Here is a 17,313-nt window from a genome sequence, read left to right as displayed (position 1 = left end):
TTTCCTACATGAGCAATGTCTTGGTAAGTGCAGGCTTAGGCAGTTCTGAGTTTCTTAATCTTTTTATTCCTTGGCTTTTAACAAATACTTCTGAATTATTTAATGACACCAGATTTTTGACGTAGAAAATTGGTTTTAGTCAAGAATTTCTAAAAAGTATTTGTCTTGGTAATGTTTAAGGACTACAGCACATTTGCATTTTTGTAAATTCTGACAGTCTTAATTGGTGGGATTGTGTTATTTTAGACATGGATCTTTTGCAGTTTTTTGCTTATTTAGAAAAATTGAAAAGCAGCTTGGTAGTTTTAGCTGCTAAAAAGGAGTTTTTGATTAGTATTTGGAATTTAAAATAGGAGGCATAAATGGACAGTTTCCCACTTGCATTCTTTTGCTCAGCTCTGTAATTTCCATGTGTGGTTCATGAATGGCTGGTGCTGTGCTCAGAGGAGCACCTTCCATTTACAGTCAGAGCTCCGGCTGTATCCCAGCCTTGCTGCTGAGGAGCCTGCGGAGAAGCCCCTTCTGTCCTTCACAGCAGAAAGCGAACTTCACTGGAGCCTGTGCTCCTGGTGAACAGCTGTGGTGAGGAGAGCCTGCACCCCTTTACCTTCGGGGAAGGCGTACTACAGAGAACCCCCTTGTTGTAGACAGATGAGATCCCCCACGCCCCGTGGCTTACCTGTGATGAGGCCAGACTCAGACCTCTCTACCCACTGACCCATCCTGACACTAAGCCATCTCCTCTCCCAGGTTCCTGAGCTTTTGTCCACACAAACCCTCTGTGAGGCCCCTCCTGGGAATCCGCAGACCTCAGGAAAGTCATTTCTGATCCACTTTCTCGTCATGCCACCCACTTGCCCACTACTGAGCTTTCTAGTCCTGTTTCCTCCTCCCTGTAAGAGCAAAGCCCCTTCCTGTGTGACCACTGGGACTTCTGAAGATCTTACAGTTGGAAAATTCTCCCTTTTGCAATCATCTTTTGAATGAAGTCTCTTTAACCTATGTCCAAATTTGTTTTATTTGTCACATTTCAACTTTTAATTGATAAAATGGAACTGATGGATGATCTGATTTCTTAATTACTGTCACAGAATAGACTAGAAAAAAAGCAAAAATGGAAGGGGGGGAAGGGAGGGAGGGAGGGGGGAGGGGGGAGGGGGGGAGGGGAGAGAAAGAAAAGCACAAGCCAAGTGGGAAATCCCAGTGGGACCTGCAGAGTGTCTGGCCTGGGAGGCTGGCGGGCCGTGTGCTGCTCTGGCCTGGGGCCTGGGAGCTCGGCAGTAAGAAGGGCGTCCTGGAGCTTCTTGCTTGTGTGTTTTCCTCCAAGTTTATTTACTCAAAGATTATAAAGCAAAACGTCAGTATCATGATTATATAGCTCTGGCTAAAATTACATTTTCTGTGTTTTTATTACCTGTAGTTAATACAACTATATTCAGCAGGACCAGTTTTGGAAATGGGAAAGATTCTTATTTTGATTTTGATTTTAACTTGATTATTATTTAAAATGTTTTTCCTTAACTTTTTCACATTTTTATAAGTTTGGCACAAACTATGAAGACTCTGAGGCTAAGAAAGAACACGGTGAAATTTTCTTTATATAGGCACTTTACAAATACTCTGATCTTTGCTGTGCTGGGTAAGTAATGAACTTTTCTTATTATAGTAAATTGTTTCAGGGCCACATTTCCTTCAAAGCTGACTTTTTTGGTGTGTTTCAGCGTCTGTCGTGTTTATGGTGTGGACAACTATAACATTTAGATTTGCAAAATGTCGATCAGTAAGTATAATCTAAATAGTTTGTTTTTAATTATACTATTTCATTTTGTGTAATTTTGAATAATTTAGTTTGTCTTTGTAAATCGAGATACTTGTAGTGGAGATTTTCTTTTGACTTTGAATTATTTTATATAGAATTATAAAAACTTTGGCCTCCAGTGAATCTGAAAAAGTTTCTCCTACATCTACTTTTCCAGTTATGCTTTTTCTCAGCTTCCTTTCATAGATTTTGAAAGATAATTCTCTCCTGTACAATTTAGATAACAGGAAATTCTTTTCTTCCTGTATGCCATGAACTTGGGCTGTTTGGGATCTAATGGGATTGTAACCCTTAAGTCTGATGTGTTTCTAGGGCGGCACACCCATTATGAACACTAGGGAGATGCTCACCGTGAGTTCTCAAGTTAGAAGATACATTTCTTAGACTAAAACACTAAAAGACCCTCTTCTGGGGGCATTTTGATTAGGAGCTTGTCTCTAGTTCTGTATGAACAGTTACAAACAGCTCTCTAACAGTCCTCCTGGACATCTGCCTTGGGGATGAGTTAATGAGATAGGAGACTGACTTTCTAGAATTTCTTTTCTCTCCTTCTCTCACCTAAGTATTTTTCACTTGGAGTTCTAAGGATATCTTTTGATTTTGATTTTTGTTTTCTAAATCTTTTTGCTAACCCAAAAATTTTATGGAAGAGAATGTTTATAATGTTAAACAGCCCTTTAGAAATGTTTCAAACAACATAGATAAGACCTGTCTCAGTAAAAGCAGAACAACCTATTGGGAGAAATACTGTATTGAGGTTTTTGCATCAGAGATTCTATTGTCAAAACTACAGCCGCCCCCCCTTATCCGTGAGGGATACGTTCCAAGACCCCCAGTGGATGCCTGAAAACCGTGGAGAGTACCAAACCCTTTATATACAGTGTGCTGTGTTTTCTCCTATACATATATACCTGTGATAAAGTTTAATTTATAAGTTAGGCACATTAAGAGATTAACAAATAACTAATAATAAAATAGAACAATATTACAGTATATGGTAATAAAAGTTATGTGAATGTCATCTCACTGTTTCTCTGAACTTATTTTGAATTATTTCTGGACTTTGCCATTTAAATATTTTAGGACTGCAGTTGACCATGGGTAATGAAAACCACAGAAAGCAAAACCACAGATAAGAGGGGACTACTGTAGCCATTGTCAACTTGATTCTAATTTTGCTATTAATCTGCCTCATGCCTGCTCTCATATAGAAAATACATTAAATTATCTCTGAAGTGCCTTTAAACTAATTCTTTTTATGACATGATACAATATAATTTATGTTAGGATTTTATTCATCTGATTGGCTATAAGGCTGAAAGCATTAATGTTGATTTTATAAAGATAGTGTTTCTTAGTTTTATATTTTTGAAAAAATTTGTACTTATTTATCTGGAAGACTTAACTGGTTGGAAAGGTTTCATTAGGACTTGTCATTGCACACTATTTCAGTCGGAAATCTACATGCTTATGTTTATCAGAAAGTTAACTTTTCATGTTTGAATTGTCCTTGTTTTAGGATTGGATGGAAAGCTGGGTTGATGAAGCATTTTGGAGCTTCCTTTTTTCACTTATCCTTATGGTAATAATGTTTTTGTGGAGACCATCAGCAAATAATCAAAGGTATCTAACAGAGGAAAATCCAAGTTTGGCAAGCATTTGTTGATCACCTGTACTGTGTTGACAACACGTCTGTAAACTGTGGGGAAGTAGTCCATGCTTGTCAGGAGTATACTGTCGGGGGGGAGACACATCATAGATGCAAGACAGTGAAATCAGAGGCATGTCAAGTGAGTCCAGGGCTGATGAAGGGCGGTGAGGAAGACTCCGAAAGGCAGCATTTCTGTTTTCCTTAAGGAAAGGAGCAGGGCAGTGAAAGACTGAGCTGGGAAAGAGTGTACATTTCTGGGGTAGTGGGGAAACCAGTATGCTTTGGAGGTCATTGAGGCATGCAGTTTGGCTCATACTGTTTACACTGGAGGGAGGTAAAGAGCTTGAATGCTAAGTTCAGAAGGTTGTGCTTTAGACCACATGTGATGGGGAGCCCCACCTTCCCTGGCCTCATTCCCCTTCCCCAAGAAAGGCACTGTGAGGAAAAAGTGTTTCTTTTTAAAATTATGCAATGATAATAATACATATATTCATGTACACACTGTTCTGCACCTTCTTGTTAAAACGTATCCGCATCATCTGGTGTAGCTCTGCCATGTTACTTGTAATGGCTATATGGCATTCCGTGCTATGAATGTAGCGTGGTTTCTGTAAGCAGTCCCTGCACATCAGATGCTTTGTTTTTGCCGTTATCAGCAGTGCTTTCTGAATGCTGTTGGCTCAGTCCTTTGCTTTATTTTCACCACTCAGATTAGCAGTTCCTCTTCTGTTAGGGCATGAATTAAAAGGTGTGGGCAGGGAGGGAGACCTGGCATGGAGAAGAGCACAGCAGACAGTCCCCTCCCTGAACATGACATGTCACAGAACTCTCCAGATAGATCTCACTCGTTTCTGCTCTTACCAACAGGGCTGGGGGGCTCATGTTTACAATTTCTTCACAATAATAACCTTTCTAATTTGAGACTAAAATAATTAAAATTTTATTTTCATTTATGAGAAATTTAAAATTGTAGATATTTTTGGCTGCAGTGACTCTTGTAGCTATAAGTTGAAAATTGAACAGGCTTAAACACACTAGTAAAACTTGTTGTTTTTAACATAGGTATGCCTTCATGCCCTTAATAGATGATTCTGATGATGAAGTTGAAGAATTCATGGTAACATCTGAAAATTTAAGTGAGTGAGAGGTTTTCTTACTGAATGACCATTGTATATATTGTAACAAGTAATGTACCTTTACCTGTGTTGCAAGGTCAGATACATTAAATATATTTAAAACTATTTCTGTAGAAACCTGTATTATGCTAGATAGGAATAAGGAGTCAGTAATGAAATTTTCAAGATTATTAATGTAGTTTGAGCTTTTGCTACTGGTTTGCTCTAAGTAGTGAGGTAGGTACACTGCTTTTCACAAGAATGATCTTGTATATATTCGTCTTCTTGGTGATTACTCAATTTCTTTGAGTCACCTCTTCTTGCTCTTTAAAATTAGGCACATCTGTAATTTCTTGATCATGCCCGAAGCACTTCTGGTTATGGTATTAGTGCTAATTTCATCTTTCTATTAGCTTCTACATAGCATTTTTTTATTTCATTAATTTTACCGTAATACTCTAATGAGTAATTTGAATAGAATACAGCGCAGTCTTCCCAGAGGAAGATGAGAGAACCCGGAGTCTGTGTGATCCTTTGTGAGCGTCCAGTGTGCAATGATAAATTACTAGACATGCTATGAAACTGGAAACTGTGACCCGTAGTTAATGGAACAGTTAGTCAGTAGAGATCTGGAGGTGCCACAGATATTACACTTAGCAAGAAAGACTTTAAAAATAATTATTACAAATGTATTCAAGAATCTACAGGAACAGATTGGTGAAGACAAGGTAAATTTCAGGAGAGATGAAAACTTAAAAAGAGGAGGAGGAACCAAATAGAAATACTACTATTCTTTAAAAAACATATGTAATATTATTCCTTGTTGGGTTATTAAGTATTAGGCTACGAAGGAAAATATTTTATAATTTTATATATTTATTGTGCTTCTCATTATAGCTGAAGGAATAAAATTAAGAACCTCAAAAACAGTTTCCAATGGAACAGCTAAACCATCTACTTCTGATAATTTTGTGAGTAACTATCATGTTTAACAGTCTCGGTCTTTAATACTTTAGAAATTTATACGAGTGTCACATTTATTGACCATCAGGGTAACATTTTTTACTAAGATTTTGTGTATGAAAAATGTTAGCAAGCAGCAGCAATACTGGTTAAGCCTGTAACCATAACTGCCGTAGATCCTGCTTCTCCTGTGCTCTTCTGTGCCCAGCAATAGCAAGAGCGTCACCCAGGACCTTGTTGGCAGCGCAGACTCAGCTACCCCAGACCTGCTCAGTCGGAATCTGCTTTCTAACAGGGTTCCATAGGTGATTCCCCTGCACATTAAAGGTGGAGAAGCTTTGTTAGAGTAAAAGCTTGTATTAATTTTTCAGCATTTGAAAGTAATTTTGAAGACATTTCTATAACATTTGTTATCTGTTGGGAAGGGACTTTTACTGTCTATATTACTTACCTATGCAGTGAACAAAATTATCATTTTTTTCAAAACTGTGAAAGCTTGAATAAAATGGTAAAATATAGGGCAGCGTTGAGTTTTAAAGTATTTCATGAGTATTATTTATGCATAAAAGTGGTAATTATGAAAGTAATTAAGCAAAATGGAAATGCCTATCATACTGTTTTTTTGTTTGTTTTTTATTCTCATCTAAGGATATGTTTTTATTGATTTTAGAGAGGAAGTGGGGAGAGAGAGGGAGGGAGAGAGAAACATCGATCAGTTGCCTCCTGTACTGGCCCTTACTGGGGATTGAACCTGCAATGTAGGTGTGTGCCCTGACCGGGAATCAAACCCACAACCTTTGGGTGCACGGGGCGATGCTCCAGCCAACCGAGCCACCTGGCCAGGGCTATCTTACAGTTTTATATGGCTTTCTTACAGTTGAAAATGTTAGGTTAATACGGTGTAAAAATTCATGTATGCATGTAAGATCTGACAGGACAGATAATATATGAGAACAATTTTATTTCCTGGATTTACTAAATTTCCTAAGTTTTATTTTTGGTAATTAGTAATTATAATGCATTCTTTGAGTAGTTTTATGATAATTTAAATAAACTTTAAAAAATTACAACAGTTTTAATTATCTGGTGTTACAGCTTTTAAACTTTCAACATGTTAAGGTATTTTCCTCTTATTTTAGGAATATATCTCAATTTATTTTAAAGCTCAGTATTTGCAAATACATCAGTGGAAAGCTTTTCATTTCTTTAAGTCAACTGTAGTCAGCTCTTGATCAAATAACCTCATTGATTTATTTCTATTTGAGACTCAGAGATTTGAGGTTCCTATTAATACTGGCTCAGTTGCTTTGTCTCTCTCTTTCTCTCTCTCTAAGAAAGCAAGATATTATTAATACTAGAACCAGAATATTTCATGTAATTAATACTAGAACCAGAGTATTCCATGTATCTAGGTAGATCACAAAGAAACATTTTGACTTATTGTACGTTATAAACCAAAATACTCATTATACCTTTGCTTTTTCTTTCTCTCAGTGAGAGAACTATAAGGAAGTTTTTGTTTAAAAAAATTAGATACCCTAAATGACCTGCTTTCCTTATCTGTAGAGAGGAGAGCATAAATACAAGTGATAGAGATAAATAGGCTTTTGTAAAGTTAGAATATTTGTACCATCCTCTCTTTCTGTTGAAAAATTAAAAACTCATGATATAAAAACTTGAACAAATTAGGAGGCATAATGAATGCTGGGAGCAAAAATCTATACAAATCAATATTCTTGTTATTTTCTTTTGTATAAGTCAACTCTTTGATTTTTATGTGTTTTTTTTCTTCAGGACAAAAAATAATACCAAGTATACAAAATTAAAAATCCAAATTTTTATTTGCCTGTTTAAGAAAATACTGGTGTAATTTTTTTATGGCATTAGTGCCAACTTCTTAAGATATGTAGAAACTGAAAGAATGTCATGCATTTTAATTTAAATGTTTAAATTTTACAGACATTCTATTTAAAAATTCTGCTCTCAAGTAATATTAAGTAAATGTTAATATGTAAATTTTTATTTCTACAGGATGAAGATTTGAAGTGGGTGGAAGAAAATATTCCCTCTTCATTCACAGATGTGTAAGTATCCTGTTGGGGCTTGAATCTAAATTTAGGCTCAAATGTGAAGGGAAAGTTCACACTTTGTGTTGTGCTTTTCAGACCTCACACCTCCATGTTTTTATAGCCCCCTTCACTAGTGAATGACTGGTTTACTTCACGTTGAATTGCAAAGAACACAGCCTTGCCTTGTTCTCTGTTTCTCCTCCCTTTTTCACTGTACAACTATTTTAATACTTGTGCCTTATTACCAACTCCAGGCTTTTCTGATCTAAGTTTATAGGATCAGAATAATTTTATTTTGTTTTAATTTTTTATTATGGAGAAGTTCAAACACATGTAAAACTTTTCTTTAACACATGTAACCACATTATCATGTATGGTGAGGAAGCTTTCAGAGGAAAAATGTGAGCATAGGAAAAATAGGGTGCAGAGGAAGCCCTTCTGGAAACTTGGAGCTATTCAGCATCTTCTTTATCAGTGTTCTGTTTGACACTAGAATTCCAGAGCCATTTCCACAGTGGAAAGCAGTCAGGATAGCCAGATATGGTAACGTTTTCACATACGGTTCCTGCCTTTCCGTGCTCCCATTTGCTTCCTATTTAGACAGTTCCTGTGTAGTATGATACTTTAGTTGCCTGAAGAATTCCCTTTATGGTAGTGCAGGTATCCTGGCCATGATCTCTCCGGTTTTATTTGTCTGAAAAAGTCTTTTTTTTTCTTAGCTTTTTTGAAAGGTGATTTGCTAGGTATAGAATTCTTAGTTTTTTGTTTAACGCTTCAAAGATTGTTACTCGATGTCTTCCAGCTTTCATAGTTTCAGAAAGAAGTTGGTCTGGTTTAGTTCTTTTTTTTCCCATATGTTACTTGGTTTTATTTGTAGGGTTTTTGTTGTTTGGTTTTTGGCTGCCTTCAGGATTTTCTCCCTTATCTTTGGTTTTCATCACTATGAACATGATGATTCTAGGCCTGTGTGTGGCCATATATTTTCATTTCTCTTGGGTATATACCTAGAAATGGAATTGCTAGATCACATGGTAATTATACGTTTAACATTTTGGGGAAGTACCAGCTCGTTTTCCAAGCAGCTGAACCATTTTTAGTTCTTTAGTAAAGTATGAGGCTTTCAGTTTCTCCACATCCATGTCAACACTTGTTATTGCTCAACTTTTTGGTTTTAGCTCTCTTAGCTGTTATGAAGTAGTATCTTGTACTTTTTAGTAACTGAAATTTGAACTGTCCTGTTAAGGCACTGGTGTTACTTAACAAAACTGTAGTAACTGAAATTCACACACATAAGATTTATGCAAAGTGGGGACTATTATATTTTTTCTTTTAATAGTCAGAAAAGGAGAGTAGGTGTATATATATTCTTTTATATTTGCCCATGCATTTACTAGTACTTCTTTCCTTCCTCTATATCTGAGTTATCACCATGTACTGTAGGTCTTTCTTTAGTATTTCTTATACTATAGCTCTGCTAGAAACAAATTTTTTCAGTTTTATGTATATAAAAATGTATTTGTTTGCCTCCTTTCTTGAAAGATAGTTTTGCTGGATATAAAAATCTTGGTTGACTTTTGTTTGAGCACTTGCAGCATGTCCTTCCAGCACCTTCTGTTTCTTTTGTTTTTGTGGAGACGTCAGTCTTGTATTCTTGTTCTCATGTGTGTAATGTGTCATTTTACTGCTTTTCAGAGTTTTTCTTTATATTTGGCTTTCTGCAGTATCTGTGTGATGTGCTTTGGTGTGGTTTTCTTTTTGCATATTCTCCTTGGAATTTGTTGAGCCACTTGTATCCATATCCCCACTGGCAGTGCCTTCAACTACTTTTTTTTTTTAATCCTCACCCAAGGATATGTTTCAATTGATTTCTAGAGAGGGAGGGAGGGAGAGAGAGAGACAGATAGAGACAGAGACAGAGAAATCAATTGGTTGTCTCTCATATGTGCCCCTACCCAGGATCAAACCTGCAACCTAGGTATGTGCCCTGACTGGGAATCGAACCTGCCACCCTCTGGTGTACAGGATGGTGCTCCAACCAACTGAGCCACCCAGCCAGGGTTCAACTATTTATTTTTTAATAATTTTGTCCAGGTTTACATACGTTTTTGTGGGAGGAATCATCTGACCTTTTCTCTCCACCTTTACCTGCTGTCTTCCATTTTTACCAGTTACTCTGTGATCCTTTTTACATCTTTCTTTACGTCATTTTCATTCTCTTAGCTGTGTTGTTGCCACAGATTAAATTTTTATTTAAATTTATTCTCCTTTAGACATTTGCAATTATTTTCTTCATTATAGGGATGATTTAAAAAAAATTTTTTTTCTGAGTTTGATTGATTTTTTATTTTCTTCCTCTTTTGTTTTTAATCCATTTTTGTTCTTGGTTTATAATTTCTTATTGTAGAAACTTTAATTATTGTTTTTAAAAAATTTATTATTGTTTTTAATATCACCAAGTGCTCTCTTTAACTCATCTTATTTAATTGGAGAGTTGTGTTGTAGCTATAGCTCTATTCTCCTGTGAAATGTTTTTGATTTTTCTTTTTGTTTTTTCTTCCTACACCATTATCTGGAACTGGTTTTATTTGTTTTTCCTACTCCTAGGCATTTTGTGGTGAGAGTACCTGGTTTGAGTGCTTTCACCTATCAATTTGCCTGAATTATAGTTTCATTTATGAATAATATTGGTAGTGTGGAGAGAGGGAGGTTAGTGTTGTCTTTTTTTTATTTCTACAGGATCTTTAGTTTTGCTTTCTTCCTTCCTTCCTTTTTATTCACTGTGCTGTCATGTCTCCAGGGGATACCGCTCCTCTGTGTGTCTCATGCTCCCCTGAAAACCATGACTGTGCAGCCACTACCTTTGGTTCTGCTCACTTTAAGCCCTTCCTGGAGCAGGTGCTGTGAACCACCAGGTCACCAGCCTTTTCTCAGTGTTTGGTGCTTAGTGTTGGATTTTTTGCAGAGGTTGTTTTGTCTTTGCTCTGGCTGAGCCCTCCCTCCTCTTTACTCTTCACACAATTCCTCAGACTTCTCATTCCCTACGTGTGCTCCTGAGCTTGCAGTGACAGCAGGAATTTTTTCGGAACTGGCATATTTCTCTCCGGTTACATATAATTTCAGGTTTGCAGTGTTCTTCTGGAAATACCAAAGACCACAGGTTGTGTGTGGTTTTGTTTGCAGTCTGTAGGGATCTCATGTTTTTTTGAGCAAAAGTGTGTGGAGAGGTTCAGATTAGATGGCAACTGTTACCTTCCAGATTTGGCTTTAAAAGGAACTAAATACTTTAAGTACTTTAAAAGGAAATCATCTCAGCAGACTCCCCACTTTCAAAGCAGTGGGGCTCCTGGCAGTTTTCGTCATCTTAGGAAGTCATCACTCTATTCCTTCTTCCTGTAAATAAAAATGCCTGCTTAATTACAAAAATTCCTTTACGCTGTAAAGGACTGAAATATCTCCTGTGTTCTCACGAACGATTTATGTGAAATGAGTAGAGCTGTATAATCCAAATTAGTTTCTAGCATTTTCAATTCTTGGGAAGCTATGTATGTCCACTTCTGAAAACGAACACAAATTTAGCACAGTGCTCCCCAAAATTAGTGTACAATTTACAGAGCATGTGGGGAAGTTAGACATCATACACAGAGAAACCCTTTTTTATACATCTGTAAGAATGAAAGAAATCATCTAAGTCATGGGACAGTTTAAGTAGATGATGAATAGCCCTATGATCCGGTACTTTAGGAGACGTTCACGTGTATTCACATTCATATGGCTTTTCCTATCTGATTAGCCTGAGGCCGGCTTAGCATAGCTCCCCTTCCTCTTCACTGCACTGAATACATCTTAATAAGCTGTAAACAGTTGCCTACCTAACGGGCCCCTTTTTGAGGTAGCTAGCATTTGCTTGTGAACAAAGGTGCTAGGCACCCATGACTGTCCTCAGCCTCTTGGCTTCTGGCTCATGTTTCCCCAGAAGCCATCTTCTCCCTTGGATTTTCCTTAGTGTTTTTGCACCAGACAAGCTCCTTTCTCACGCCGATGAGTTTCCCAGTCTTTTTCTTCTGCCGTCACCAGGGACTGCCCTGTAGGTAGCATTCCTAGGCTTGGCGTGCGTGCGCATGGGACTTTTGTGTTGTGACCTGGCACAGTCGTGCCTTTAGGTGCTCCCTTAAAGCTCTCTCACACATTGAGGCTACACTTGTCTTTTTATCATATTATCTTTCCCAAGCAAAGGTTATGTTATATAATTTTTCCTTTCTCCAGTACACTCTGTTGGTTTACACTCAGTCAATGATGATAAAGACATGGGAATTAAACAAATGCCTGATTCCATAAACAACACCTTTCATAATCTTTGCACATCCCTCTTTTTTAAAATATGTGTATATTTTAATAAAAATTGTGTACATATAAGGTGTACAGCATGATGATTTGATATATGTGTACATAGTGAAATGACTAAGTCTAGCTTGTTCATTCCTAAGTTCTCACAGAAGGATGTGAGTTTTCAAATTAGCACATTGCCACTCAGATACTTGTCCATCTAGCCAAAGTGAGAAATAGTAGGGTTAGGAAATACAGATGGGGCTGAAGTCAGTGTGTTTGGAATCCCTTGCTGTATGGTTTAGTCACTGATTTTTACTCCAACACAGTAGCCTCTATCATTGCTGGTCTCGCTTTGTTTCTGTTCTTGTTGTTTCCATTTTGAAGTTAGAATTATTTTCATATTTCATTTAATTTTTTACTGGAGTTTTTGGGGATACAGCACACATTCTTGACCGTGTACAAATTCTAAATAAATGTATAGCTCAGTAAAGTTTTAATATGAGCACACTCATGTAACCAGCACCCAGATCAAAAAGAACATCGCCCACCCTAAGAACTCCTGGTGCTCCTCCCAGATCATGACCTCCTTTCTCAAAGGTGCTGCCATCCTGACATCTGTACCTGCAGGTTACTTGTATCAGTTCTGAAAGTTTTATCCCTCATTAGGTTATACCGTTTGGGGCTGTATAGTATTCCATTGCATGAATATACCAGTTTACCCATTTGGGGGTATTAGGAACATCAGTGCTGTAAGAATTCTCCGCATGTGTTGGTGAGCCCAGGTGCTCATCTCTGGCTGTGTCTGTCCAGGAGAAGAATTGGCGAGGCCTAGGGTGTGCTCAGATTCAGTTTTAGTAGACACACCGGCATTTTAATTACATTGCCAACTTTTTTCCTTTCATTTCAGAGCTCTTCCAGTGTTGGTAGATTCTGATGAGGTAAGATATATTTTTGATAACTTCCTTGGGGCTATTATTTTCACAAAGTAGAAATGCATTTCAGCTGAAAGGTACTTGTTTAAATGATTGCAGATTGAGCAGGCTGAAAGACTGCATTGATTTGTGGGTGACGTTTAAAGGAACTAGATCCTCCTTTAAAGCAGGAGCAAGATAAACGCTTGTTGGTGTGAAAGAAGACAACTGTTTTATGAGATTTTGAGTCTTTGGTTTTCTTCTACATCTCATTTATAGGTAGAGCGTAGAAGGTGGCAGCTTGTCTAAATTAATCTCATGCTTGTAGATATTGTGCTGGGGTGTTAAATAATTTCTAACTGATTTTCACTTACTAAGGAAATTTGAATAAAAGATGCGGATTCAGGAAGGTTTTTTTGAGGGAAAATAATTATGGGTCATCAGGATCTTGGAAGGTGGCCCGAGACAGGCAGGAGTGTGAAGTGTAAGAATTAAAGGGGGGATTCGGGGACATTAACTCATGTGAAAAGGAGTCGGGCAGTCAGTGGTGCTGAGGAGTGACCTGTGTGGTGGCTGTAGAAAGAGGGACGCTGCAGCCTGTTCACTGAGAGGCAGGGCCGGTGACTTTGGCATCAGCCTGGTCACTGACTGTCGTGGGATGGGGAGTTTTGAGAGGCTGCAGTGTACATGTACCCAGATGCGAAACAGCCGAACTTCAGGATTTATAACTCTACCATGGAATTACTCTTAAAAGAGCATTTATAGTACTCATTTGATAAATCATTGATTTCTAATTCAAAAGTACATTAATTGGTAAAGTGAGGCCAATCCTCAGATGAATGGTCCCTGCCTCTCGCTGGTGACTGAGCTCAGGATGCGTTTTGGCTAGCAGGACGTTAGCGTTTCCTGCACTTCTCAGCAGGTGATTGACTAGACGTATACCGGAAAGGATGGATTATTTGGTTTTATTTTCTGTATCTAATACTTCTTTGTATATTGTGGAATATATTCAGTTCCCCACTAAAACCATAACTATTGAAAGATTAGAGGATTTTGTTAAGTTCTGGAAGAAGCATCAACATTTTGATGAAAAAAACTTTTTTTTTTTTTAGGAAATTATGACCAGATCTGAAATGGCAGAAAAAATGTTCTCTTCAGAAAAGATAATGTGAAACCTACTTAACGGTAAAGGACTCCCTGGGACTGTAAGAGGTCACGCAACAAGTTTTTATTGCATTGTCTTGGAAATCTGTGTACTCAGATTAAGAATTCAGTGGGTGGAGGGGTTTGTACCCTTTTTAAGCTGGCTCTTGAATGTCAGTTTAATGTCCATTAAATACTTGGAAATAATCTGAGAAAAGTATTTTGATAAAATAGATGCCCAAATGCCCTGAGCTGATGGGTGGCAGATGTGTGGATTGGGTTGCCTCTTTTTTCTGGAAAATATGGCAATTCTAGATTTAAACATGATTTTTACATAAACAGTCCTACAGTTCTTCCACTGGCTTTGAGGTAAAGGAAGCATGGTCAAACACTGTCTCCATCTCTTGGGTTTGTAATCAGTAGATGCGATAGTAATTTCCTTTCACTTTTATACTGAAGTGACTTGATAACAAGTAGAACTTGGTTACCGTTGGAACATCGGATATTTATGGGGCTAGGTGCTGTTTGTGTGAGGCTGCACACGTTTGCACAAGCCCTGATTGTCATCAGCGAGCACATCAAATGATGGACATCTTCATTCTCTGAGCTCAGTGGATGCAAGAAGTACATGGAGAGCAAAGTCTTGAGGGTCACTTCCAAAGATTTGCTCTGCCACTGTCCCCTCACTCAGACTGTATTTGCATGTGTCACTGCTGAACCTACCTGGGGCAGGTGGTGGACACCGGGCTATGCCAGCTGGGTGACCCTGGAGGAAGCTAGAACCTTACCTAGTATGTAATCTCGCCATAGTACTTACCGGTACAGTGCATCACTGTTAATCTTGTAATTTCTTAACCGTCAACCTTGTTTTATACATTATGTGTGATTTGACATTTTTTGTTTTAATTTTTTTAATGCAGAACATTGTAAACGTGAAAGTCATTGGAGGTGGTGAGATGGAAATGTGGATGTTGCTGCTTTCATGACCAGCACCAGGGCTGGTGGACACTTAGAGCAGGAATTAGTTAGAATCGCGCATCTTTTTCTCAAAGAGTTCTAACCTTGTGGGTGAGGAATCACTCCAGAGAATTTTAATTGAGAAACATTACAGTCTTCACCACACAAACACTAAATTATAACCTTTCATTTTTTTTCATTATGAAGCCACAAAACAAAATTTTTCTTTCAAAATTTTTTCTTTGGAATTTACTTCTCATTTCCTGTTTCACAGGGGCTAGTAAAAAAAGATTCATTTCCAGTAACAGTGTCTCTTGAAAGATACTTTCAAATTTGTTTTCAGTAGTGAATACCAAACAGTGTTGTACTGACCAGGATGTGGTGGTCAAGATGCCATCGCTTTGGGACATCCTTCCTAGGAGAGTGTCCGATTTCACCGTGTGGACACCATTCCCCTCGGTGTCTGCCACAGTCCTGACCTCCCACCCTGTACATGTCCCAGCATTCATGTCCCTTTCTGGTTTGGGTGTTATTTCACCCTCAGCCCAAGTTGTTTCAGACCCATAGGTGACCTCTGTCCCCTTGTTCCTAAAATTTTTATCTAATGCCACTGCCCAGATTTCAAGGCAGGTTCACCCCCAACTCATATGGCTGTAGCTGAATTTTGAATGTAGAATCCTGGGCGTCCAGCTAGTAGGAGCTAGTGGGGTGGGAGTGGCGACCAATGGTCAATGTGAGAGAGGAAACTGCCTCTGACGGAACCTCAATAGTGTTTATAAAAAACCTTGCTTTCTGCAGCTGGGAAAAGAAATGCTGGACCCTGGATGGCGCTGCAGGCTGAAATGCGGGCTTCCCTGGTCATCCAGAGAAATACGGGTTCCTCCTAGTGGCCTGTCAGAAATACTGTTTTGCAAAGGCATGCACTGTGTCTGTTGCTGACAGTAATCATTGTGTCCTCTGTTAACACTTTGTGTCCCGAATAGAGGATTCCTGTGGAGGGTCTCCTGAGCTGAGCCCCTTCATATGAACAGGTGGGGGTGCCCTAGGGCTGAGTGTAGTCACATGGGGGACCTGGGGAGAAGTAACACCCAGGGCCACTGTGCAGCTGTCATCCAACTTCTGCATGAAGGTTCCAGAAACTGGTCATCAAGGTCAGATTAATTTCTTAGGATGCCATCAAGATGGGTCTTCCTATTAATGAAGGGATCTGAGGATAAGAGTCCAGCTTTATGATTTTCTAGGCAAAATGCTTAAAAGAGCATTTTGCAATTCATGTTAGATTTATCTACTGTGTGAAATTTGATTAAAGGGGAATTTTCATGATTTGAGTTAGTATTAGTTTCTGTTTTAAAGGATAGTTAAGTTTGTTTATTTCAAAAATAAGAAAAAACAGATGAATATGTAAATTTTTAAAGCTGAGAGATAAGATGTCTCCATACTTTTCCTGTAAAGAGAATAATTTTTTAAATCTTTCAGGTCCTGTAGAGAATGTCGACTTTCCCCCTATAATCTGGTATATTATGTTTGCACTACTAGAATGGCAAGACTGAAAGTATAAAAAATGTACATATAAGGTGATTTTTATATCTTTTTTTTTTTTTTTTTTAAAGGCGTTTGAGTCTGTTGTGCTAGGCTGCACATGCCTGGCCTAAAGCTGAGGTGTGCGAGATTTATGTGTCCCTGGTTTGGGCACTTGAGTCTGCTTGGTGCACTGCGTGCGATAAGCAGTACGAAATCCAGGCCTTCCACTGATCATTAAGGCCCTGCACATACCAACTGTATACAGTGCCCAGCGAGACTTTCGAGGAAGTGTTCATACAGTACAGGAGCTTATACACTAAGAAGCTTCCTTTAGAACTAGGAAAACGTGTATTTGGGGAGAAAGTGTAGGGGCTTAAGAAGTTATATTTTTCTATTTAAAGAGGTTAAGTTATTGCATAATTTTGGAAAAAGTTGCTTTGAATGTAAGACAAAACTATTTCAAAGATTTTTGTTTGAAAAAATTGATGTATTTTGTGCCTTAATATTTGTTCTGACTTTTAATAAATTGCTTTCTGAAGTTTTGGGTGATTGACTCTTGATAATATCTATTAGTGCTAGATTGTGTAAATCTACAGAAAATCTAGACTTCAGTTGATGGCAGGACATAAAGTTTTTACAAGAGGAGGTACAACTGTCAATGTCAGAAATGTCCAAACCGGTGAGAATTTGAGAGTTTATTTGAGCCAAACTGATTACAGTTGCCAGGATGCAAAGGCTCAACAGGATGGAGAAAATGCTCTGGAAAATGTCAGTTTTGCCACTTATTTTGTACATTACAATCAAAGGAGGGGGCATAAGGGAGTTACATGAAATCCAC

At 38.1% G+C, this 17,313-nt stretch overlaps 1 protein-coding gene across 2 annotated transcripts in view; it reads left to right on the top strand.

The window, feature by feature from the left end:
* The window catches only part of TMEM87B (transmembrane protein 87B), a 42,958-nt gene extending 25,945 nt beyond the window's left edge, over positions 1–17,013 (top strand). The window contains exons 12-20 of one of the 2 annotated variants that reach the window (XM_087823690.1): positions 1,533–1,639; positions 1,722–1,780; positions 3,339–3,442; positions 4,533–4,606; positions 5,483–5,556; positions 7,580–7,632; positions 12,851–12,881; positions 13,967–14,039; positions 14,918–17,013. In XM_087823690.1, the coding sequence (XP_087679816.1) occupies positions 1,533–1,639; positions 1,722–1,780; positions 3,339–3,442; positions 4,533–4,606; positions 5,483–5,556; positions 7,580–7,632; positions 12,851–12,881; positions 13,967–14,026 (562 nt within the window). In that variant the 3' untranslated portion in view covers positions 14,027–14,039; positions 14,918–17,013. The other variant, XM_087823689.1, reaches the window with a different exon arrangement.
* Positions 17,014–17,313: the final 300 nt, after the last annotated feature.

The sequence above is a fragment of the Miniopterus natalensis genome, chromosome 13 (assembly GCF_054644295.1).
Source record: "Miniopterus natalensis isolate mMinNat1 chromosome 13, mMinNat1.hap1, whole genome shotgun sequence".
NCBI classification, from domain to species: domain Eukaryota; kingdom Metazoa; phylum Chordata; class Mammalia; order Chiroptera; family Miniopteridae; genus Miniopterus; species Miniopterus natalensis.
The sequence above is the reverse complement of the archived record's forward strand: the minus strand, read 5'-3'. Positions and strand labels throughout refer to the sequence as shown.